The sequence below is a fragment of the Lynx canadensis genome, chromosome C1 (genome assembly GCF_007474595.2).
Source record: "Lynx canadensis isolate LIC74 chromosome C1, mLynCan4.pri.v2, whole genome shotgun sequence".
Taxonomy (NCBI): domain Eukaryota; kingdom Metazoa; phylum Chordata; class Mammalia; order Carnivora; family Felidae; genus Lynx; species Lynx canadensis.
The window spans coordinates 40243600-40271298 of NC_044310.1; the positions used below are offsets into that span (position 1 = coordinate 40243600).

General features: G+C 35.3%; 2 protein-coding genes across 7 annotated transcripts in view; both read right to left on the reverse strand.

The window, feature by feature from the left end:
- The window catches only part of FAF1 (Fas associated factor 1), a 529019-nt gene that overhangs the window by 318336 nt on the left and 182984 nt on the right, over positions 1 to 27699 (reverse strand). The gene's annotated exons all lie outside the window — the stretch shown is intronic.
- On the reverse strand, positions 4432 to 4626 carry LOC115522341 (cytochrome b-c1 complex subunit 7-like). Its single transcript, XM_032594299.1, has one exon. It carries the CDS (start codon positions 4624 to 4626, stop codon positions 4432 to 4434), a length of 195 nt encoding a protein of 64 aa, XP_032450190.1.

Sequence of the window (27699 nt, forward strand, 5' to 3'; positions counted from 1 at the left end):
TCCTGAATAGATAGTTTTCTAAAAAAGATATACAAATGGTCTATAGGTACACAAAAAGGTGCTCAAGATCACAAATTATTAGGGAAACACAAGTCAAAACCACAGTGAGATATCACCTCATGTCTATTAGAATGGCTGTTATCAAATGCCAGCAAAAATGTGGAGAAAAGGACACCGTTGGTGGGACTATAAATTAGTACAACCACTATAGAAAACAGCATGGAGGGTCCTCAAAAAATTAAAAATAGAACTATCATATGATCCAACAATATATCCAAAGGAAATAAAAACACTATGTCAAAGAAATATCTGCACCCTTATGTTCATAGCAGCATTATCTACAATGCTTCCAAAATATGGAATATCTTCCATATGGAATATCCAGTATCTTCCAAAATATGGAAGCAACCTAAGTGTCCACTGACGGATCAATGGATAAAGAGGTTGTTATGCATATATACATTTCAATATTATTCAATCATTAAAAAAAGGAAGGAAATTCTGCCATTTTTGACAACATGGGAACTTGAAGGCATTATGCTAAGTCAAAGAAGTCAGACATAGAAAGACTAATAATACTGTATAACTCAACTACATGGGGAATCCAAAAAAAAAAGAAAAAGAAAAGAAAAGAAACTCAAACGAAAAAGACCAGATTATAGTAACCAGAAGTAGGGAGTTGGGGAATGGGACAAAGGTGGTCAATGGTAGAACTTCCAGTTATTATACAAATAAGTACTAGGGATGTAATATATAACATGATGACTATAGTTAACATTACTGTATGCTACATTTTAAAGTTGTTAAGAGAGTAAATCCTACGAGTTACTATCACAGAGAGAAAAAGCTTTTTTTTTTTTTTTTGTATTTACATGAGATGATGGATGTTAACTAAACTCATAATGGTAATCATTTTGCAATATATGTAAGTCATTATGATGTACACCTTAAACTTATACAGTGTTGCTTATCAATTATATCTCAATAAAACTAGAAAAAGTTTTTTTTTAAAAAAGCCATTGAATTCAATAGCATACTTTTCAAAACCCCAACTTAGATTATGATTTACATATAATAAAACTCACTCATGAATTTTGATAAATATATACACCAATGCAACCACTGCCACAATTAAGATAAAGAACATTTCCTATATCACAAAAAGGTACTCATACCTCTTTGAAACAAAAACCGAACACTACCCAACCATGGATCTTCTTCCTTCTTACTCTAAAGATGAGTTTTGTCTGTTATCTTTTATGTCTGGGTTCTTTTGCTCTGCATAATGTTTTTGATCTTCACCTATATTTCTGTGTGTACCAATAAAGTTCTTTTTCATTGTTTAGTAGTATTCTATTATATTGTAAGATAGGCAGCTTCTGAAATGGCTTTCAATGCTCTCCACCTCATGGTATTCATGTCCTTTGTAATTCCCTCCCTGTGAGCATGGGCTGTACCAAGTTACTTCTAATGAAGACAATATAATAATGGTGATGGGATGTGGACTTCTGAGACAGGTTACAAGACTACAGTTTCCATCTTCTTAGCACACTCTCTCTTGACCTTTACTCGTTCACTCTGATGAAACCAACTGTCTTGTTTTGAATTGGTATATGGAGAGACAAACATAATAAGGAAGGGAGAGAAGCCTCCAACCAAGATTGAGTGAAGAGCTGAGTCTCTCAGTTCAACAGCCCACATGGAAATAAATCCTGTCAGCAACCACATTAGTAATCTCAAAAGTGTATACACTTCCCTAATTGAGCCTTGAGGTAACATACTAATTGCAGCCTTTGTTACACAGCAGCAAAGAAAATACATATGGACAGAGCACAATGTTTATACATTCACCAGCTGATGACCATCTGGGTTGTTTCTGTTTTTTTTCCCTACTGCAAAAAAAAGCTACTATGAACTTATTGTGAAAACTCTTTTGTAAATATGTGTTGATTTTTCTTGAATAAATACCTAAGAATGGAATTGTTAGATTGTATGATCAACTTTATAAAAAACTGTCAAACTTTTCCAAAGTGATTATACCATCATGCACTCCACCAAAGTTCCCGTTGCCACATATCACTATGAATAAGAACTTTCTTTTTGTATTTTAGCCTTTCCAGTGGGCGTGGTTTTGAACTGTGGCTTTAATTTATATTCCCTGAAGATTAATAATAACTAACAAAACTGAACACCTTTTTGTGTGCTTACTGGCTATTTGCATGTCTTCTACAAAGCGCTGAATAGATGTTTTATGAGTGGACCTTGCATTGTTCTTGATCTTAGGAGTCAAAAATTTAGCCTTTAATTATGAAGTATTACATTAGTTATATGTTCTTCATCAATGTGCTTTATGAGGTTGACAAAGTTTCTTTCTATTCTTACTAGTTGTGAGTTTAGTTGTTCTGTTTTTTTAACAACATGAATAGGTATTAAATGCTTTTTCCTCCACCTACTGTAATGATCAGATAAATTTTCTCATTTATTGTTCTAATATGGTGGATTACAAGAATAAATTGTAAGCTGTTAAATAAGATTTGCTTTCCTGGATAAACTTACTTGACCATGAGGTATATTATATACATATGTGTATATTTTATTACATTTTACTGAATTCAACTTGCAAATACTTTGTAAAGGATTTCTCCCTCTATAATTGTGAGAAATATTGGTCTGTAGCTTTCTTTTACAATAATGCCTTTGTCTGGTTTTGGTATTAGAATAATGCTGATTTCACAAAATGAATTAGAAAATATTTCATCCTTGATTTATGAATGATTGCTAGTATTTCTTCCTTAAATATTAGATAGACTTTACCAGTGAAGCCATCTAATACCGGATTTTCTTTGTGGGAAGATTCTGATTGTCAATTCAATTTAAATAACTGATGTACATCTATTCAGATTTTATATTCTTCTGTCAGCTATAATTTGTACCTTTAATATAATTTTTATAGCTTCTTAAAGTCTGCCAAACATTAATTTACTGGCATAAATTTGTTCTTCATGTTGCCTTACAACCTATTTAATGTCTACAGGTTCCTTTCATTTCCAATATGAATAACTTTGTGGGTCTTTTGTTCTTATTCGCAGTATCAAGTAAATTATCAATTTCATTCATCGCTCAAAAAACAGCTTGAAGTTTTATTTTTTGTTCATTCTTCTTCTATTTTCTGCTTTGTTAATTCCTGTGTGTGTGTATCCACATATATAATTTGCTTCCTTCTATACTTACTTTGGATTTTATTTGCTCTTAAAAAAAAACTTTAACAGCTTTATTATGATTGACATAAAATAAACTGCATATATTTAAAATCTACAATCTCACAAGTTTTGACAAATATATTCAAAAAGTAAAACTACCATCATAATCAAGATTGTAAATTTATCCATCACCCCTGCAAAGTTTTCTTATGCCACTTGGTAATTCGTCTACACTATCCTAACTTCATCCCCAGAGAATTGAGGATTTTGATTTCTGTAACAATGGTTTATTGAGAATTATCTAGAATTTTACATAAATGAAATTGCAGAATATATACTTTTGAAATCTGGCTTCTTTCAGTCAAAGTAGTCTGAGCTTCTCTCACATTGTTGTGTAACAATAGTGCATTTCTTTTATTACTAAGCTTAGGTATACCACAATGTTTACCCATCCACTGGCTTACGAGCATATGAGGTTTTCTACAGTTTGGTGCTTTTAGAAATAAATTGCCATGAACAATAATGTACATGTCTTGAAGGACATATGCTTTTTTTTCTCTTGGGTAAATACCTAAATGAAGAATGGTCAGTATATTTTTAAGTTTGTAGGAAACTGCCAAACTCCTTTCCAAATTGGTTTGTAATATGATACCCTCAAATTTATTAATCTTTTCTTCTTCAATGTCTAATCTGTTAATCCCATCTGGTAAATTTTTCATCTCAGACATCATGGTCTTCATCTCCAGATACTCAATTTGGATCATTTTTAACATTTCCAATGACTTATGATTTGAAATCTTTCGTATCTTTTTATTTTTATAATTACAATAGACATTTAAAGTAATACATTTGTAGCTCAAATGGTTCTAATTGTATGCTTCATGTTTATCCAACTTCTTAAAAAATATTTGTAAGACAAATATTAGTCGGGTGGCTTAGTTGGGTGAGCGTGTGACTTCGGTTCAGGTCATGATCTCATGGTTCACGGGTTCGAGCCCTGTGTCAGTGTCTGTGCTAACAACTCAGAGCCTGGAGCCTGCATTGGATTCTGTGTCTTCATCTCTCTCTGCCCCCACTCCTCCCCGTCCCCGCCCCCAACTAATGCTCTGTATCTCTCTCAAAAATAAATAAACATTAAAAAATTATATTTGGAAGACAGTTACAACCACAGATATCAACTCCATGATTATTTCCTTGCCCATTCTTCTCTCTCTCTTCTTTCCCAAATAACTCATTTCAGATACGATTCAAGGTAGAATTTATACTCTTCACATTTTGTCCAATGCTCTTTAGGCACAATCTGCTGCTTCATGGTCAGGTCCAATGCTCTCTTAATGTGAAACATCCTGTTGTTGTAAAAGTTCTCAGGAAGCCTTCTTATGGTCTCTTTCATATCATCATTCCCATATATTATGTCATCTTGCATTAGCCCCAGTTTATTGAACGCTGCCACAGGCTTGATGCTGCAATCACAGGGCTGCTGACAATTTTGAATTTTGTGGATTTTACCTTAATGGGTGCTGAATATTTTTTGTTCCTATAAATATTCTTAGGCTTTGTCTAGGATGCAGATAAGTTACTTAGAAACAGCTCTTGGGTCTTGATATTAAGATGTCAGTAGGTTTCATGTGAACAGTATATAATGTAAAGCTAATTATTCCCCATTACTGAGGCAAAAACCTTGAAGCCTTGAATACTCTATCCAAGCCTCGTAAATTATAAGATTTTCCAATATAGCTTGTGAGCAGACACTATTCCTGATAGTACTCCTTCTAAGCCTTTTGGGTGGTTTATTTAGCTGTTTTAAGAGTGAATGTAAATCCTGTTTCTGTAAGTAGAAGGAGGGGAGAGAACACTTCTTGGTGCAAATGGAACTAGTGGAACACTATTTCTTAGTTGCAATTGGTCATTGTTTTTAGAACTCTTTTGTAATTAAGCAATTGAACCATAAGTTTCCCTCTCAATACCACTTTGTCAGCATCTAACAATTGTTGACACGCCAGTTTTCCATATTAATTTAGTTCAAAATATTTTCTAATTTCCTTTGTGATTCTTTCTTTGACCCATGATTTAAAAATATGTTGTTTAACTTCCAAATATATCAGGATTTTCTAGACTTTTGATTTCTATTTTCATTCCACTGTTTTCGGAAACACAGTTCACATGGTCTTTAAACTTTCAGTGATTTGTTTTATGGCTAAGTATATTTTCTGCCTTAATGAATGTACCAACTGCACATGAAAGAATATGTATTCTGCTATAATTATGAGGAATTTACACACTTCAAATAGGTCAAACTGGTTGATATGTTGTTCATATTTGCTGTCTGTTGTTCTGAACATTAGTATGAGAAAGGACTGCTATCATCTCCAACTATGAATGTGGATTTGTCCACTTCTCATTTCAGTTCTATCAGGTTTTGTTTCATATGCTTTCAAACTCTGTTATTAGACATGTCCACATTTATGATATTTTGGTCTTTGTGATGAGTTCCCATTTTCATCATGAAATGTCTCCATTTGGCCCTCATAATATTTCTTGTCCAGAAGTCTACTTCATTTAATATTAATTTAGTAACAATGTTATTAATAACATAATACTGATTACTGTTTTTACATATATATATTGTTTTCACATATATAGTTTTCATATATTTATATTTCATATTTATATTCATATTTATACTGTTTTCATATATATATTTCAATATTATGCTTTATATTTAAAGTGGGTTTTGGGGTGTGCAGGTGGCTCAATCAGTTAAGCATCTGACTTTTATTTCAGCTCAAGTACTGATTTTGCAGTCATGAGACAGAGCCCTGCATCAGGCTCCAAGCTGAACCTGGAGCATGCTCGGGATTCTCTATCTCTCCCTTTCAAAATAAATGAATAAAAACTTTAAAAAATATATGAAGTGGTTTACTTGTACATATATCATTGGTTTTCCTTTTTTATCCAGTCTCACAATCTCTACCTTCTAATAAGAATGTAAGCTAATTTATATTAATTGTAATTACTATACAGTCTTGTTTTCTATTCATCCTATTTTTTATCATCTATTTCTATCTTCATTTGAATTTATTATTTTTAGATATTCCATTCTATTTTAACCCTTGGCTTGATAACTATTATCTGTATTTCATTGTTTTAGTGATTGCTCTAGGGTTTATAATATGCATTTTTAATTTAATACAGTCTGCCTTCAAATAACATAGGACTTGTCTTACAACAGTACACTTATATTTCCACATACCTTTACTTCTACATAATTCATAAACCCCACAATATATTTTTAATCATTTAAAAAAATTAAAAATTAAAAAATTTTCGTATGTACCCACATATTTACAATTTCTGGTGTTCTTCATTTATTTGTATTAATCTAATTTTCTGTTATAATTTTCTTTCAGCCTAAGGAACTTCCATTAACATTTCTTGCAGTTTTTGTTTGTGAAAAATGTATTTATTTTGTCTTCATTTTAGAAAGATATTTTTGTTGGATGTAGTATTCTAAGTTAACATTTTATTCCTTCAACACTTAAAAATATCTCTGATTGTCTCCTGGCTGGCATTGCTTTTGATAATACGTCTGTAGTCATTATTTTTAAATCTCTTTCCTATATACAATGTGTCTTTTTTTCCTCACCTCTGATTAATATTTTTTGCAGTTTTATGCTTTTATTAACACAAATATGATGTGCACAAAAGCCGCCTATTCATTTTCTTCACTGTGCAGCCTGGCATTGGGATTGGTGACTCTGATAGACAGCTGGGCTACTCTTCCCAAAATGGCTTTGCAGTTCTTGGAGGAGACATTATGAGCAATCTCTGCACAGTAAGATTTGTTGCACATCAGCAGCACTTCAAGCTCCTTGACGTTGTGGATTAGGAATTTCCAGAAGCTGCTGGGCAGCATGTGCTTTGTTTTCTTGTTGCTCTCGTAACCATCGCAGGGCATCAAGACTAGCCCTTGAATCTTGTGCACCCCTATTGTCAATGCCTCTAGGTTTCCACCAGTTGCACTTAATTTTGACAGACCAGTCTGACTGTTGCTGGATGAACTTCTTGTACTACTGATTTTCAGCAATTTTATTATGATCTGTCTTGATATGGCTTCCTGTGAGTTACTCCTACTTGGAGTTACTAAGTTTCTTACACCTGTCTGTAAGTTTACATTTTTCATTAAATTTGAGTAGTTTTGTGTTATTATTCTTTTAACATTTTTCCCTTTCTACTAGTCCCTCTAGTTCAGGAACTCTAATCATACATACATTAGACCACTCAATTTGTCCCCACTCAGGCTGCATTCTACCACCTCACTCCTGTAGTTTTGCTGTGTGTACTTCATTTTGCATTGCTTTTATTGTTATGTCTTCAAATTAATTGATCTTTTCTTCAACAGCATCTACCTCTTAATTCTTTTGAGTAAATTCTTTCTTAGTAGATCTTATACTTTAGAATCTCCTTTTAGTCAATTTTCAGTATTTTTCATTTCTTTCCTCATTGCGTTCTTGATTTCCTTTAAACTCTTAAGAATAGTTAAAACAGCTGTTTTAAAATATTCATCTGTTAATTCTATTATTTTTGCCATTTAAGGATTTTTATTTTCAAATTTTTCTCCAAGTTATGAGTCATACTTGGATACTTCTCATGTCTACTATTTTTGACTAAATGCCATTCATTATGAAAATTACATTAATGAGTATCTACATTTACTGGTTTGCCTTTAAAGAGCGTGGAAGTTTATTCTGACAGGCCCTTAATTTTCATGCATTATCAGACTGATCCTCTTTAGACTCCTTCACAACACTTTTTAGGGTGGATCTAAAGCAGCGATTCTCAAAAGTATAGTTCACAGATGCCTAGGACTGCTTGAGACTGATTGTACAAAAGTAATGCTAAGTAATATTCCTGCTACTTTATCACAAATCGAAGTAGTGGTGTTAAGCTGAACTACTAGTCCTTATATCCTTAACCGCCAAATACTTGCATTAAAAAAAAAAAGCCATGAAGTAACAAAAATGGTTACCTTTATTAAATCTCAGTGCATTTAATATTATGTGTGATGAAACTGCAAGTACCCATAAAGCACTTCTGTTACATATTAAAGTACAATCATTGTTCTGAGGAAAAGGACTTGTTTATAATGTGAGATGAACTGTGTTTCTCACAGAACACTATTTTTACTTGAATAAATGATATTACTTTATGTTATTCAGACTTGACATTTTCTTAAAAAGGAACAAAGTAAGCCTGTCAACCCAAGGGAAAAATCTGACATTTTTTGGTCAATGATAAAATTTGAGGCTTCAAACTAAATCCCAAATTTTTAAAAACTTTGTATATGTTATTATGAGCTTGATAACTTCCCCATACTTAAAATACTTTTCTGTGAGATTAGTGATGGTATTAACAAATTATTGGGGCACCTGGGTTGCTCAGTTGGTTAAGCAACCAACTCTTACTCATCTCAGGTCATAATCTCAGTTTGTGAGTTCTAACCCCGCACCAGACTCCATGCTGACAGTGTGGATGGAGCCTGCTTGAGATTCTCTCCCTCTCTCTCTCTCTCTGTGCCCCTCTCGTGCATACTCACTTTCTCTCCCAAAATAAATAAACTTTAAAAAAAAAAGTGATTTACTGATATCATATAATGCAATTTGTCAATATTTCATTTACCTATATAACTAAGTGAACCAATATTTTCCAAATGACTATTTCATGGTATTAGAAAATCATGCAGTGAAAGTAAAGATATTCCAGTGAATTTTCATATAACAGGATACCACAATTTCGCTGATGTGGTTTCAGATTTTACATTGCAACTAGCCTTTAAGAAATGATCATTTACCAGTTTTGGTTGTAGTATCAAATGAGAATATCAAATAAAACTATAAGAATATAGGGAAGAGTTAAGATGGCAGAGTAGTAAGGGGATCCTAGGCTTGTCTTGTACCTGAAACACAGCTACATCAACATCAAACCATTTTGAACAACTAGGAAATTGATCTGAGGATTAACAGAACAATCTGCATAATTTGAGGGAGAGAATGCGGCAGGTACACCTGTCTGCAGAGGTGAACTGGGGGAGAGAAGAGCCATAGAATGAAAGAGAGGAGGGATCCATTTTTTCAAAGAAGAGAAAGAGGGGGAGACTGAGCAGAGCCTCCATTCGCACAACAAAACACTCTCCCTCAAAGTACCTAGAGAAAAAGAGTGAAAACATGTGCAGGGGACTGCACAAGAAAACTGTTCCCCAAAATAACTAATGGAGGTGGGGAGAAGCAGAGGGTTTCAATACTGCCAGTTTTTTATAAACAGCAGAACAAAGAGTCTGGTTTCCGAGGCTAGCGCCTAGTAGCACTCTGGCAAGAAAGCAGGGAGGAGGCCCGGGAGTGGGCAGCACAGACTAAAGATCCCCTGGGTCTGGCAGGGAGAAGTGGTTACCCTGCTTGGAGCGCATATGGTAGAGGCAATAAAGATCTCCACAGGCAAGACCCGGTAGGTGCCATAGAACTACCCACTCACCTATAATAGAAACAAAGGCGCTGGCTGTGTGTTGGGATTTACCTTAAATTCTGAGCCACTGCTGCTACATGGTCATGCAAACATTTTCTGGGACAAGCCAGTACCAGCCACAGCAAAGCGAGACCCTTCCCCAGAGGATCACCACAGGCTGAGCCATAGGGGTCTCTGAAGTGTTGGGTTGTGAAACAGTTGCCTCTGGAGATAAAACTCTGGAGAGAGGTGCTGCCTGGCAGGCAGACAGCTCGAACATGGATGGGGGAAGGCAGGGAGCTGATGGAACTAGAGACACAGGAGGGGTGAATGATCACTAGTCTATGAGTCCAGAAACTTCCCTATTGGGGAGACTAAGAGAACAGGGTGAAGCCACTTTCACCATTAGCACAACACTGATCAACCCCAGTGAGCTAACCAGAGCCACCAAGTGGAGAATGGAGCAGTTACACTAAGCCCTGCTCCTAGCACTCCACTAGGGCAAGTAAACCTGAGAATCAGAGCAGAAGACCTCCCCCAGAAGACCAGTACAAATCCCTTCCAGGCACTTAGTCTACTGATCATAAAGTGCTGCAAGTTTCAGCTCTAGGGAAAACCTGATTCATTTAGGGTTTTGTGTTTTTTTTTGTATGTTCATTCGTTCTTTGGTTTTTTTTTTTTTCCTTCTATTTTGCTTGTTTTTTTCTTGGATACAGAAAGAGAACTTATTTACTTATTTATTTACTTAAATTTTTTTTTCTTTTCTCTTACTGTTTTATCTATCAAGCTACCTTTAACAAGCAGACCAAAACACACCTAGGATCTAGCTTCCTTTATTTGATTTTTTCTAATTTTTTAAACTTTTATTTCATTTTATTACATTTTTCCTTCCTCCAAAATGACACGATGGATGAATTCACCTCAAAAGAGAAAGAAAGAAAGAAAGAAAGAAAGAAAGAAAGAAAGAAAGAAAGAAAGAAAGAAACCAGGAAGAAATGATGGCTACGGATTTAATCAATACAGATATAACTAAGAGTCTGAACTGGAATTTAAAACAATGATTATAAGGATACTAACTGGGCTTAAAAAAAAAAAGCATAGAAGACACCAGAGAATTCTTTTCTGCAAAGATAAAAGAACTAAAATCTAGTCAGGCCGAAATAAAAAAAGCTGTAAGTGAGATGCAAACCCAAATGGAGGTCACAAAAACCTCCAATGGATGAGGAAAAACCTCATCCAATATGGATGAGGCAGAGGAGCAAATTAGGGACATAAAAGATAAAATTATAGAAAATAATGAAGCTGAAAAGAAGAGGGAAATAAAATAGATCACAAAGGTAAATTCAGGGACCTCAGCAACTTATTAAAATGTTATAACATTTGTATGATAGGAATCCCCAGAAGATGAAGAAACAGAAAAGGGGGCAGAAAGCTTATGTGAACAAATTATAGCTGAAAACTTCCCTAATCTGAGGAAAGACACAGAGATCAAAATCCAAAAAGCAGAGAGAACTCTCATTAAATTCAACAAAAGCTGGCCATTGCCAAGACACACCATTGTCAAATTCACAAAATACACCAACAAGGAAAGAATCTTGAAAGCACTAAGGAAAAAAACTCCTTACTATAAGGGAAGACAAATCAGGTTTGCAGCAGATTTGTCCATAGAAAATTGGCAGGCCAGAAATGAGTGGCAGGATATATTCACCATGTTAAATTGGAAAAATATGCAGCCAAGAATAGTCTATCCAACAACGCTGTCATTCAGAATAGAAGGACAAAGAGTTTCACAGAAAAACAAAAACTAAAGCAGTCTGTGACTACTAACCCAGCCCTGCAAGAAATTTTAAGGGGGACACTTTGAGTGGAAAAAAAAAACAAAAACAAAAAAACAAGAAAACAAAAACCATGACCAAAAGCAGAAAAACTAGAAAGGACCAGAGAGCATCACCAGAAACACCAACTCTATATGTAACACAATGGCACTAAATTCATAACTTCTAATAATCACTCTGAATATAAATGAACTAAGTGCTCCAATCAAAAGATGTAGGGTATCAGAATGGATTTAAAAAAAAATAACAAGAGGGGCGCCTGGGTGGCTCAGTTGGTTAAGCGTCCGACTTCAGCTCAGGTCACAATCTGGCGGTCCGTGGGTTCGAGCCCCGCGTCGGGCTCTGGGCTGATGGCTCGGAGCCTGGAGCCTGTTTCAGATTCTGTGTCTCCCTCTCTCTCTGCCCCTCCCCCATTCATGCTCTGTCTCTGTCTCAAAAATAAATAAACGTTAAAAAAAATTAAAAAAAAAATAACAAGATCCATCTATAAGCTGTCTAGGAGAGACTCATTTTAGACCTAAAGACAGCTGCAGATTGAATGGACATCAAAAGAAAACCAGAGTAGCCATACTTAGACAAACTAGATTTTAAAACAAAGACTGTAACAAAAGATGAATACAGACATTATATCACAATTAAGGTGTTAGAATCAAGACGATTCTAACAATTATGAATATTTATGGCCCCAACGTGGAAGAACCCAAATGTATAAATGAATTAATAACAAACATAAAGAAACTCACTGATAATATCATAATACGAGGGGACTTTAACACCCCACTTACAACAATGGACAGATCATCTAAGCAGAAAACCCTCAACCAGGAAACAATGGTGTTGAATGACACACTGGACTGGATAGATTTAACATATATTCAGAACATTCAATTCTAAAGCAGCAGAATACACATTCTTTTCAAGTGCACATAGAACATTCTCCAGAATAGATCATCTACTGGGTCACAAATCAGTCCTCAGCTAGTACTAAAAGATCAATTATCATACCATGCATGTTTTCAGATCACAATGCTATAAAACTTCAAGTCAACCACAAGAAAAAATTTGGAAAGCCCTCAAATACATGGAGGTCAAAGAATAGCCTACTAAAGAATGAATGGATTAAGCAGGAAATTAAAGAAGAAATTAAAAAATAAATGGAAGCAAATGAAAATGAAAACACAATAGTCCAGACCTTTGGGGTGCAGCAAAGGCAGTGCTGAGAAGGAAGTATATTGCAATTCAGGGCTATTTCAAGAAGCAAGAAAGGTCCCAAATACTCAGTCTAACCTTATACTAAAGGAGCTAATAAAGTAACAGCAAATAAACCCTAAAGCCAGCAGAAAAAGGGAAATTATAGAGCAGATATAAACAATTTAGAAACAAAACTAATAGCTGGTTCTTTCAAAGAATTAACAAACCCCTAGTCACCCTTATCATAAAGAGATCACAACCAATACCAGAGAAATACAATTGTAAGACAGTACTATGAAAAATTATATGCCAACAAACTGGGCAATTTGGAAGAAATGGACAAATTCCTAGAAACTCACACACTACCAAAACTGAAACAGGAAGAAATAGAAAATTTAAACAGGTCCATAACCGGCAAAGAAATTGAATCAGTAATCAAAAATCACCCAGCAAACAAGAGTCCTGGGCCAGACGGTTTCTACCAGGGGAATTCTACCAGACATTTAAAGAGTTAATACCTATTCTTCCCAAACTGTTCCAAAAAATAGAAACAGGAGGAAAACTTCAAAACTCATTCTACAAAGCCAGCATTACCCTGATTCCAATATCAGGCAAAGACCCCACTAAAAAGGAGAATTACAAACCAACATCCCTAATGAACATGGATGCAAATATTCTCAATAAAATACTAGCAAATTTAATTCAACAAAATACAAGCAAACTGAATTCAACAGTACATTAAAAGAACTATCCATCATGATCAAATGGGATTTATTCCTGGGATGTAGAGCTGGTTCAATATTCACAAATCATTCAATGTGATACACATTAATAAAAGAAAGGATAAGAACCATATGATCCTGTCCACAGATGCAGAAAAAGCATTTGACAAAACACAGCATCCATTTTTGATAAAAACCCTCAACAAAGTAGGGATAGATGGAATATACTTCAACATCACAAAGGCAATATATGAAAGACCCATAGCTAATTATCATCCCCAATGGGGAAAAACTGAGAACCTTTCCCCTAAATTCTGGAACAAGACAAGGATGTCCGCTCTCACCCCTGGTGTTCAACACAATCTGAAAGTCCTAGGCTCAGCAATCAGACAACAAAATAAATAAAGGGTATATAAATTAGCAAGGAAGAAGTCAAACTTTATTTGCAAATGGCATGATACCATGTGTAGAAAACCTGAAAGACTCCACAAAAAATTGCCAGAATACAGGAGTTCAAAGTCATAGGATATAAAATCATTGTGCAGAAATCTGTTTTATTTCTATACACCCATAACGAAGTAGCAGAGAAAGAAATTATCCCATTTGCAATTGCACCAAAAACAGTAAGATACCTAGAAATAAATATAACTGAAGAGATAAAAGATCTGTACTCTGAAAAGTATAAAACACTTATGAAAGAAATTGAAGAGGACACAAAGAAATGGAAAAGCATTCCATTCTCATGGCTTGGAAGAACAAACATTGTTAAAATGTCTATACTAATATAGAAAATATTCCTCTGGAGACTCTACTAACTGTATGTTCAACAGAGTCTCTTTCCTCTGGCAGGAAGGAATTTAATAGTCTCCTAACCCCAGGAATTGTTCAACTCAGCCTGTGATATTCAGATTACTATTCAGCCAAAGATTTGAGGGCAGCACAATCCAGATTTCTGGAGTTTTCTCTACATAGCTCTCTTTTCTCTAGTATTCTGCCCAAAACATTCCAGTCATCTCAGCACCATGGATCTCCCAGCTCTTCTTTTCATGTCAACAAGACTGTCAGGTTCTGCTTGGGTTCCCTTTCTGTAAATAATGGTCTAGGAAACTTCTCCAAGGCAGAAATCAGAGGGAACTATAAGAGCTCACCTTATTTGTTTCCCTTTTCTCAGTGATCATAGACCTATTACGTTGCCTGTTGTCCAATACCTAAAGACAGTTATTTCATATGTTTTGTCCAGTTTTATAGGTGCTTTCAGCAGGCCCACACCAATTATTCCTCTAGGGGCAAAAACAGAAATTCTTGTAATTTTTATTTCTTGAAGTTATTGCCAACAAAAATCCCAATGTTTTCCGAAGTTTGAAACAGTTTCAGAAAAACTAACCAATCAGGGGCACCTGGGTGGCTCAGTTGGTTAAGTGTCCGACTCTTGATCTGAGCTCGGGTCATATCATGATCTCATGGTTCATAGGATCAAACCCCATACAGGGCTCTACACTGACAGTGTGGAGCCTCCTAGGGATTCTCCCTCTCTCTCTGCTCCTCCCCTGCTGGTGCTCTCTCTCACTAAATAAATAAACTTAAAAAAAAGTAAATCAACAAAAAAAGAAAAACTAACCATCAGAGATGTAGCTCATGAAAGTATAGTCAGCTATTGTTAGACACACTGATTCTATTTTACATGATAATGCCTACCTTTACATTGTAAATTATGATGTTTTATATTTATGTGGTTTTATATTAACATGAACCATAAATTAGTTCATCTAACAATTTATTCTATGCATTAATAAGGATATTACAAACATTGCTCTGAGTATAACTGCCTTTGCTTTTTTTGTTTTGTTTTAACAGCAACATTTCTTTATTTTTTTAAAATTTCTTTTTTAACGTTTATTTATTTTTGAGACAGAGAGAGACAGAGCGTGAACAGGGAAGGGGCAGAGAGAGAGGGAGACACAGAATCTGAAACAGGCTCCAGGCTCTGAGCCATCAGCACAACGCCCGACGCGGGGCTCGAACTCACAGACCGTGAGATCATGACCTGAGCTGAAGTCGGATGCTTAACCGACCGAGCCACCCAGGCGCCCTGACAGCAACATTTCTTTAGAACTTTCCAATTTTTAATGACAAAAAAGCTAAAAAGAAAAAGGAAAGAAAAAAAGACTACTTCAAACCTTCATCAGCAATTACTCTAAACAGAAAGCTCCTTTAGACTGATACACTACAATATACTGAAAACAGATTTATAAACACTTTCTTTATCTGCCATTTAAATGCCTAACAAACAGACATTTTATACAGTTTTTATCTTCCTTCAGATTCCCAAGTTTTAACAAATACACTGTGTATAGAATTTATTACCTTCTTTCAAGTTCATTTGGAAGGAATATGTAGTATTAAACCTTTATATTTGTAAAGGCAACTAAATACGAGGAGAAGAAAAAGGAATCTATCAATATAAAACAAATGACTATTAATACATTCCAATTATTTCCTTTCACAGAGGAAAATGTGTAGTGAAAGTTGGATACTGGGACTGTATTAATAACTTCCACATGGAATTAGGCACATTGTTGCAATGTTATAATCACTAGGATGAAAAGCATTACCCCAGTTCTGTCACTGGGTAACTATCATTAAGGCAAATTATAAGCCCTCTCTGGGTCTCAAATTCCACATTAATTTTAAAAAACCTATGAATACATTTCATATTAATGATGCCTGTAATGCCAGCTGCTGCCATTTTTTAATTTAAAAAATGCCAGCACAAGTTGGCGCCAAAAAGTTAAAACTGCACCCAAAAGAAAAATGATAGCCTATCTCAGTAGAAACAATAAGGAAATCAAACCTATAATCTAGAAGAAACAAAATGTACAATAAGTATCGCATGGATTTTTCCCCCAAGTACAATCCTCAAAACTGAATTTCCCCCCTTTGTCCCATTAACATTTTTGCAAGTCAGAAATACTTTAGTGCTCCCAATCATTTCCTTATTTCAAACATTATAACCTACCAGTCCCTACAAATACTTGTTTTAACTATGACAGCTATTCTTCTGAGAAAAACCAGGTTAAGATTCTGTATCAGAAGAAGTATATTAGACTTTTAAGGTTGGAAAGAACCCATCTCAGAGGCTGTGTAAAACCACTCTGAAGTATGACTTATCCAAGAACAAGTAAGACTTTAACAGCAAAGACTACAAGGCAATGCTGCATTGTTTCTCCCTCTACACCACAGATTCTGACCTCACAGGTTCAAAGGTGCAGCTCTTGCATAACCTGCTGTTCAAACATATAAATTTAAACAAAAAGATCACTAACATAACACCTATAGTTATCAAAAGAATCATAAATATATGGATATTTAGAGGTTCTGAGACAAAAGGATTCCAGAAAATACTACTCATTTTTACATGGTTATTTACAGTATGTCACTGGGTCCTACAAGAACTTGAGATTACACCCAACAATGCATACATACACTCTATCAGACTACTCTAAAAGCTAATATTTGTGTCTGTGAAATTAAAAGTCTTAAGTCATTTTTTTCCCCAAACGTCAATGTTCCCCTGAAAGTTGAAAGAAACCTGAAGATTATATTTAATAGGTAAAAAAGTATTGAAAATAACTTTTTAGGGGGGAGCGCTTGGGTGGCTCAGTTGGTGGAACATCCAACTTGAGCTCAGGTCACAATCTCATGGTTCATGAGTTTGAGCCCTGCATCAAGCTTGCTGCTGTCAGCGCAGAGCCCACTGCAGATCCTCTATCCCCATCTCTCTTTGCCCCTCCCCTGCTCATGCTCTCTCTCTCTCTCTCTCTCTCTCTCTCTCTCTCTCGCTCACTCTCGCTCTCAAAAATGAGTAACATTTAAAAAAATAAACAAAATAACTTTTTAGGGAGCAAAGGTTCGGGTCATTTATGAAGCATACTGGTCAATAAAGATTATCAAATAATTTTCATTAGTGGCTATTTTCTATTTACCTCTTTGCTTCTCGTATTGTAGGTCGTCCTTTGCCCAAATAAAAACACTCTGTGCTTGCCATTCATATAACAAAATTGTTTTAAGATCTAAAATCTCATATCAATGTCACATCTACTCTGTGTAAAGCATTAAGTTTAGCACTCTGAAGAATACAAAAACTGAATATTAAGTCAGGATGGAAAGGGCTTCCCAATTACAAACATAAAGGGAAAAACTACGAAAAAAAAGTCCAATACATATTGTCAAAATAAAAATCTTCCTTATCCCCAAAAGCACAAAATAAAAATGTAAATTGGGAAAATATATTCAAAACAGATAATGAATAAAAGGATAATCTCGTTTATATAAAAAGTTCTTATAAATTAAAGTTTTTAAGTCAATAGAAACATAATCTCACATATAAGAGAACCACTAAACCTAGTGAAGTATTAACTCATTAGTTAGAGTGAAAGAAAAGTGAATTGAAAACAAAAGATATCATCTATTGCCAAACTGGCAAAGCACTTTCTTTTTTTTATTGTGGAAATATATTCATACCATAAAATGCACCACTCTAACCATTTTAAGGTGTGCAGTTCAATGGCATTAAGTACTTTCACATTGTGTAACCATCATTCCTATCCATCTCCAGAACTTACTCATCACCCCACACTGTAACTCTGTACCCATTAAACAATACCTCCTTATTCCCACCTCCCCCAGCTCCTGGTAACCACTAATCTACATGCTACAATTTGACTATCATCAGTACCTTCTATAAGGGGAATAATACATATTTGTCCTTTTGTGTCTGGCTTATTTCATTTAGCATAATGTCTTCAACTGTCATCCATGTTGTAGCATACTGCAGAATTTCATTCCTTTTTCAGGCTGAATAATATTCTATTGTGTGTATATATACATACATATATGTATACACCACATTTTGCTTATCCATTTTCAGCTGATAGCTTCTTGGAATGTTTCTACTTTTTGTTCTATTTTTCTGTAAATGTACTTACTTTCAATACTTTTGGGTATATACTCAAGAAGTAGGATTGGTGGATTACATGATAATTCTAGGTTTAATTTTTCAAGGAGCGCCACATTGTTTCCCCAGTGGCTGCACAATTTTATACCCCTACCAGCAATGAACAAGTGTTCCAATTTCTCCAGATCCTCACCAAATCTTAACACTTCCTGTTGTTTAGATGATAGTAATCTTGATGGGTGTGAAGTGGTATCTCATTTTGGATTTGATTTGCATTTTCCTCATAATTCATGATGTTCATCATATTTTCATGTGCTTGGCCATCTATATATTTTCTTGGGATAAATATCTACTCATGTCCTCTGCCCAATTTTTAAACAACTTATTTTTTATTGAGATATAATTGATATATAACATTGTATAATTTTAAGGTGTATGTATATATGTTGATTTAACACACTCATATATTGCAATTTGATTATCGTTGTAACAACTCTATCACGTCACAATTATTTCTTTTTTGTGGCGGGAACAATTTTAATTGGATTCTTTGGATTTTTTTTTTTTGTGGGGAAGTTGCAGGAGTTTTTTTATATATTCTGGATACTAATCCCTTATCAGATATATGATTTGCAGGTTATTTTCTACCAGTCTGTAGGTTGCCTTTTTATTCTGTGAATAGAATCTTTGATGCACAAAAGTTTTTAATTTTGATGAAGTCCAGTTCACTTACTTTTTTTCTTTTGTTCCTATGCTTTTGGTACCATATACAAGAAATCATTGCCAAACTCAATGACATGAAGCTTTTCCCTTATATTTTGTTATAAGATTTTTCAAGTTTGAGCTCTTATGTTTAGGTCTTTGAGGTTTTTCTGGTTTTTGTTTTTTTAAATATCACAAACTGTTGGCAAGAGTATAAATTAGTATACTATTGATGGCAATTTAAACTAATAAGACTTCACTGAAGAGTAATTTGGTAGAATATGCCAAAAACTAAAAAAATGGGTGTGCCCTCTCATGCAGAATTACACCACTAGGCATCTATATTAAGAAAAATAATCATTGAGGTTCAACAAAGTTCACTGCAGAATATTATAGTGAAAGATCAAGAAGGGAGGGGAGCTCAAAATAACCAGCAAAAGGGAAATGATCCACTAAATCATAGTATGGATTTTAAAAACTATGTACTTCAAGAGTATTTTCTTTTTGAGAGAGTGAATGTGCACAATCAGGGGAGAGGGAGAGAGGGAGAGAATCTTAAGCAGGCTCCATGCCCGGCATAGAGCCTGACATGGGGGCTCAATCCCAGGACCATGAGATCATAACCTGAGTCAAAATCAAGAGTCAGACGCTTAACTGACTGAGTCACCTAGGTGCCCCAAATATTTTAAAATACAGAAAATGATCATGATATAATACAAGTGAAAAAAACAGATTATGGGGTGCCTGAGTGGCATGGTTGGTTGAGGTCCAACTTCAGCTCAGGTCATGATCTCGAGCTCCACATCCGGCTCGCTGCTGTCACCCTGTCAGCACACAGCCCGCTTTGGATCCCCTGCCCCCATCTCTCTGCCCCTCCCCTGCTTGTGCTCTCACAGAAAATATTTTTTTTAAGTAAGAAAGCAAATTATAAAGCATTAGAGTCTATCTCAAGTCTGCAAAATATAAATTTATACAACAGATGTAGAATGAAAATGGAAATAAATGCAGCAAAATGTTAACTGCAGTTAAAAGTAGAACAGCTGACCATTTTACTTTTTTCATATTTTGTCTATTTCATATATTTTCTACAGTGAATACTGGAACAGGAATGGACTGGACATGAGAGATTTATAAACAGAGGGAGGCAATTTCTATGCCAGGACTCAAGAAAGAAAGTGTGGAGGCACCTGGAGGGCTGAGTTGGTTAAGTTCAGTAACTGAACCTTCAGTTCAGGGCATGATCTGACAGTTCGTGAGTTTGAGCCCTGCATTAGGCTCTCTGCTGACAGCACAGAACTTACTTCAGATACACTGTCTCTCTTTCTCTTTCTCTTTCTCTTTCTCTCTCTCTCTCTCTCTCTCTCTCTCCCTCTCCCTGTCCCTGTCCCTGTCCCTGTCCCTGTCCCTGTCCCCCTCTCGGCCTCTTCCCTACTCTCTCTCTCTCCTAAAAATAAATAATCAGTAAATTTAAAAAAGAAAGAAAGGGTAAACAAAGCAATTAATATCTATTGAAAGGCTTTCTTCTAAGTACCAAGATGATAACCATGTATATTGAATGCCAAGGGGAACTTGTTACAGATTTTAAGCAAGAAAATCTAGCAAAGAATTGAATGGCAAACAGAAAAGATGAAAACCTACTGGCACAGGATATTAAAATAACAAGACAAGAAATAGTAAATGAAAGTATACACTGCCTATGCTGAAAATGGAAAAGGTGATGCATAAGACAGTAATCTGTGAAATAGACTGTTTTTCAAGATGTAGTTCTTGAATCAATTTCATCAGAATCACTTATGTTGTTTGTTTTTTTAAAATGCAGATTTGCGGTCTCTACTCCATTACAGAATTAGAATCTATATCTATGGGATTCAGCCCAGGACTTACATTTAATTAGCCCCCAACTCACTCTGTAGGTGACTTTTATGTACACAAAATTAGAAAGACTCCTTTGAAGTTCAGCAACTTGTAGAGTCTGAGAATGAGAGGGATGGAGGAATAGAAGAAATGGCTTAGTTTTCAAGCATGTTGGTAACCAGCTCCATGTTGCTATGGGCTCTCCATGTTTTGTGGCAAACAACATGGATACTTCATTCTAGTTTAACTTAACAAAGACTTTTGCCTAAAGGTACCTTTCTGTCATACTACCCAACTGCTTAATTTGTCCTCTTGAGACTGTATTTTATTAATCTCTGAAGCTGCTTACATTAAGAGCTTAAAACATTTTAATTCCACACCTATCCTTAAGAGACTAGAAGAGCACCTGGCACATACATAGTAGGCAACCAATGAAATGAGAAATGGGTGCTTTAAGGAAAAGAAAGCTGTAGGGCTAGAGAGGTAGGATAAGATCAGAGAGAAAAGGGTGTACATTTATGCTAAACCAATGAGCTTGAACTTATCCTAAAAGGGTGCAGTTTGAAGAAATGAGATTTGGCAAATGTATACTCTTGTGAAACAACCACTTCAATCAAAATAAAGAACTTTTCCATGACCATGAAAGTTCACCCATATTTCCCCCATTTGTGGTCATTACCTCCCCTATCCCTAACTCCTGGCAACCACTGATCTGATTTCATTCACTAGTTTTGCCTTTCCAGGACATTATATAAATGAAATTATATAGATTCCTTTTGGCCTGGTTCCTTTCACTTAGCATAATATTTTGAGATTCATTCACTGTTACCTGCATTGGTAGTTTGTCACTTGTTATTGCTAGAAGTATTTCTTTTTTTTTAAATATAATTTATTGTCAAATTGGCTAACATACAGTGTGTACAGTGTGCTCTTGGTTTTGGGGGTAGATTCCTGTGATTCATTACTTACATACAACACCCAGTGCTCATCCCAACAAGTGTCCTCCTCAATGCCATTACCCATTTTCCCCCTCTCTCCCGCCCTCCCCCAATCAACCCTCAGTTTGTTCTCTGTATTTTAGAGTCTTTCATGGTTTGCCTCCCTCCCTCTCTTTTGTAACTATTTTTTTCTCCTTCCTTCCCCCATTGTCTTCTGTTAAGTTTCTCAAGTTCCACATATGAGTGAAAACATGATACCTGTCTTTCTCTGACTTATTTCACTTAGCATAATACCTTTCAGTTCCATCCACATTGCTGCCAATGGCAGGATTTCATTCTTTCTCATTGCCAAGTAGTATTCCATTGTATATATAAATCGTATCTTCTTTATCCATTCATCAGTTGATGGACATTTAGGCTCTTTCCATAATTTGGCTACTGTTGAAAGTGCTGCTATAAACATTGGGGTGCAAGTGCCCCTATGAATCAGCACTCCTGTATCCTTTGGATAAATTCCTAGTAGTGTTATTGCTGAGTCCTAGGATAGTTCCATTTTTAGTTCTTTGATGAACCTCCACAGTTTTCCAAAGTGGCTGTACCAGTTTACATTCCCACCAACAGTGCAAAGGGGTTCCTGTTTCTCTACATCCTTGCCAGCATCTGTTGTTTCCTGATTTGTTCATTTTAGCCACTCTGACCGGTGTGAGGTGGTATCTGTGTGATTTTGATTTGTATTTCTCTGATGATGATGTTGAGCATCTTTTCATGTGTCTGTTGGCCATCTGGATGTCTTCTTTGGAAAAATGTCTATTCATGTCTTCTGCCCATTTCTTCACTGGATTATTTGTTTCTTGGGTGTTGAGTTTGGTAAGTTCATTACAGATTTTGGATACTAACCCTTTATCAGATATGTCATTTGCAAATATCTTTTCCCATTCCGTCAGTTGCCTTTCAGTTTTGTTGACTGTTTCCTTTGCAGTAGAGAAGCTTTTTATCTTGATGAGGTCCCAATAGATCATTTTTGCTTCTAATTCCCTTGTCTTTGGGGATGTGTCGAGCAAGAAACTGCTGTGGCTGAGGTCAAAGAGGCTGTTGCCTGCTTTCTCCTCTAGGGTTTTGATGGTTTCCTGTCTCACATTAAGCTTTCATCCATTTTGAGTTTATTTTTGTGTATGGTATAGGAAAGTGGTCTAGTTTCATCCTTCTGCATGTTGCTGTCCAGTTCTCCCAGCACCATTTGCTAAAGAGACGGTCTTTTTTCCATTGGATATTCTTTCCTGCTTTGTCAAAGATTAGTTGGCCATACATTTGTGGGTCCAATTCTGTGTTCTCTATTCTATTCCATTGGTCTATGTGTCTGTTGTTGTGCCAGTACCATACTGTCTTGATGATTACAGCTTTGTAGTAGAGGCTAAAGTCTGGGATTGTGAGGCCTCCCACTTTTGTTTTCTTTTTCAATATTACTTTGGCTATTCAGGGTCTTTTGTAGTTCCATACAAATTTTAGGATTGTTTGTTCTAGCTTTGAGAAGAATGCCAGTGCAGTTTTGATTGGGACTGCACTGAATGTGTAGATTGCTCTGGGTAGTATTGACATTTTAACAATATTTATTCTTTCAACCCATGAGCATGTAATGTTTTTCCATTTCTTTGTGTCTTCTTCAATTTCCTTCATAAGTTTTCTATAGTTTTCAGCATACACATCTTTTACATCTTTGGTTGGGTTTATTCCTAGGTATTTTATGGTTCTTGGTGGCTAGGAAGTATTTCATTACATGGTTGTACCACAGTTGTTTATCCACTCATATTTCAAATTTTCTTTTATAAAGTCTATACTTTTCGTTTCCTATTTGGGGAAGAAATGGACAAACTCTGCCTAACCCAAACTCAAAATTTTCTTTTTCAAATTCTATAGTTTCAGCTCTTACACTTAGGTTTGTGAATTATTTGGGGCTAATTTTAGTAGGTGGTGTAAGGGCTAAGTTGCTGCTGTTTTACTGTTGCTTCCTCCTCCTCCTGTTGTTGTTGTTGTTGTTGTTGTTGTTGTTGTTGTTGTTGTTGTTTTGGCATTTCGGATATCCAACAGTGCCAACTGCATTTGTTGAGAAGATTTACAGAGTTGAATTAACTTGGCAAGTTGTAAAATACTGAGCAGGTAAACACGTGAGGTCTATTTCTGGACTCTCTATTCTATCCCGATGACCTATTTGTCTTTCTTTGCTGATACTACATTGTCACATTTACTATCTTAAAATCAGTCTTAAAATGATGTGGCATGGAGCCATCCAAGTTTCTTCTTTTTCAAAATTCTTTTAACCATTTACACCATTTGCATTTTAATATAAATATTAGAATTAACTCATCAATATCTTTTTTATAAAAAAAACTGGAATTTTTATTGTAATTACACAGATTTTACAATCAATGTGAGGAAAATGACATTTTAACAATTTGAGTCTTATAATTCATGAATATGATATTTATAATTCGTGAACATGATATATCTCTCCATTTATTTAGTTCTTTTTCTCAGCAATATTTTATGCTTTTCAGTGTAAGGCCTTGAGTATATTTTGCTAAATTTATCCCTTTTTAAAAATGGTATTGTAAAAAATACTTTTAAAAATTTTACTTTCCAAATTGTTCACTGCAGTGTAAAGAAATATAAATTGATTTTTGTATATGTGTATCAACACATATGTATCATGTATCTTTGTGTCATGTGACTGCTAAATTCAATTATTATTTCTAGTAGCTTTTTTTTGTAGATTCTTGGGGGCTACTTGATTATCGTGTCATTTTTGAATGACAATGAGGCTTTGAATGACAATGTTGAACAGAAGTGGTACGAGTGAACATCCCTGCCTTATTCTCAACTTTAGGGTGAAAAGATTCAATCTGTCATCATTAGGTATGTTAGGTGTAGGATTTAAATAAATGTCCTTTGGGGCGCCTGGGTGGCGCAGTCGGTTAAGCGTCCGACTTCAGCCAGGTCACGATCTCGCGGTCCGGGAGTTCGAGCCCCGCGTCAGGCTCTGGGCTGATGGCCCAGAGCCTGGAGCCTGTTTCCGATTCTGTGTCTCCCTCTCTCTCTGCCCCTCCCCCGTTCATGCTCTGTCTCTCTCTGTCCCAAAAATAAATAAACGTTGAAAAAAAAAAAATTAAAAAAAAAAATAATAAATAAATAAATAAATAAATAAATGTCCTTTATCAGGTTGAGGAGTCTACTTTTATTTCTAATTTTGGAGTTTTTTTTTTTTTTCAAATGGACATTGAATTTTGTTAAATGTTTTTTCTGTATCTGTTGATATGATCATATGGGTTTTTATGAAATTTTTTCTTTTTTTTATACTTATTTATTTTTGAGAGAGAGAGAAAGAGAGAGAGCACGAGGGAGGGAGGGGCAGAGAGAGAAGGAGACACAGAATCTAAAGCAGGCTCCAGGCTCTGAGCTGTCTGCACACAGCCCAATGTGGGGCTCAGACTCACAAAGATCATGACCTAAGCCAAAGCTGGATGCTTAACCAACTTAGCCACCCAGGCACCCCAAAATTTTTTTCCATCACAGGAGTGGCATGATTGTATTTATACATTTTTTGAGAGATCACTCATCATTAAGTTGCAAATTATTCCTTATAAATTAGTTACATCTATATAGATTACTAGACTGTAAGTGCTTTTGTTGCTGTTGAGAGAGAGAAAGAGAGAGAGAGAGATAGCAAGTACAAGTAGAAGAGGAGCAGAGGAAGACAGAGAGAATTCTGTGTTAGCACAGAACCTGACGTGGGGCTCAATCCCACAACTGTGAGATCATGACCCAATCTGAGGGTCAGCCAGGCACCCCTAGACTGTAAGTTCTATGAAGACAAATACCATGCTTGTTTTCTTCTCCATTCTATATCTAGGCTTGAATACAGTGCCTGAATTAGAGTAGAAAATATTTACTGAGGGAATAAAAAAATGTGGAAACAAATGCAAATAGAACAAGAAGAACTATGAAGAATCAGCTAAAATTGAAAAAGACTAGAGGAAGAGAAAATAATTATTAGGAGGCTATCCGATTGAGGGTTGGTATTTCCACAACAGAACACTTAAGGGGCAAAAGATCAGGAATTTTCCAATTAGGAAAAACAAACAGACAAAACTTTCAAGTTTTCTACATGCCTAAGAATCCTGGAGAATTTCTTATTGATGCTAGTCTACATAGGGTTTGAATTATTGTAATGACCAAGCCAAGAAATGAAAGCTACGCAATTTGCTCTGTTTTTCTAGGGTTATCACATATCCTTGGATTAACCTAAATCTTTGTATTTGTGGACAAAGAGTTAAATAAACTATGGCTGTCTCTTTGGACCTCACCAAACTAGAACCTATTTACCAAGTGTATAAAGGACTTTCCAAACCAAACCTGTTAATAGGATAGTCTAATATCCTCTAATGGCATAAATGACTAAAGGGGAGGGAGGGTTGGGAGAGCAGTAGAGGGAAGAGGATGAGCTCAAAAGTACAAAAATCCTAAAATACCAAAACGCACTAAGTTTTTACAAGAGATTAGTTGGTTGACAGAGAGGTAATAACTAGCAATGCCATAAATCTTCCTATTGCTTTCTCTTCTCTAGACTTCAGACTACTAAGATGGCAAACAAGTTGGCCTTAGAAATGGTCTGAACTAATCAGAAATTCAAGCTGTATAGGAACTGGGACTGTAGAAAAGGAAGTTTTTTGCAAGAAAATACTGCAACTAAAAGAAAAGAAGAGGGACAGGGCAAGATATTTTTAACCTAAAAGTTTTAGTATTAGGCCAGTGCTCATCCCCTTATTCCACATTCAACAAATATTTAATTAATGCTTACTATTGCCAAACAGCAAGTACAATATAAAAACAAGAAGAAATCATGCCTGTCATTAAAGAACTCACAGTTTAACAGAAAGACAGACCTGTTGAGAAACTGTGAAATAACTGGTTTACAAAAATAGAGAGAATAAGCAGAGGGTAGGAAGTAATACCAATCAACACCTCACTGTGAGACTCTGATGAAACATCATTAAAAAGTGGTTCCAGAAATTAATACAGATTACACTAATAGGAATGACATGGCTCAATCAAGGAAGAGGAAAGATCAACTGTGATCTCTCAACCCAAAGTGGACACTAATTTGAGTGTCACATTGTACAAGCAAAATGACCTCCTAAAATTAACCATGCTTCTAAAATGGAAAAGTATCTGAAAGTGAGGCTTCAGAAAATACGACTAACAACAACTATCATCTATAGTATGCATTTTTCAGTTTTATTATGATATAATTGATATATTAGTTGAAGGTATGTAACATAATGATTTGCTATTATGTATACTGCAAAATGATTAGCACAATAAGTTTAATTAACATCACTTACCTCACATAGTTAGTCTTTTTCTTGTGATGACAACTTTTTAAGAGCTACTCTCTTGGCAAATTTCAAATATAAATACAGCATTGTTAACTATAGTCCCCATACTTTATACATTATCCCCATACAGTATGTATTTTAATTTCCATACAACTTTGTGCAATGGTTAAATGAACTAAAGATGTTTAGCCTGAAAAAATGGAGTAAAAACAGTACTGTTTTTAATAGTTGAAGAATTATTAAGGGAGAAAATACATTTACCTTGTAAGCTCCGTCTATAAAAGGAAAGTGAGGTCAAAGGAATGTTTCTGAAAGCAACACTACATTATATATTAACTAACTTAAATTTAAATAAAATCTTGTAGTGGGGGTGCACCTGGGTGGCTCAGTTGGTTAAGGGTGTGATGCTTGATTT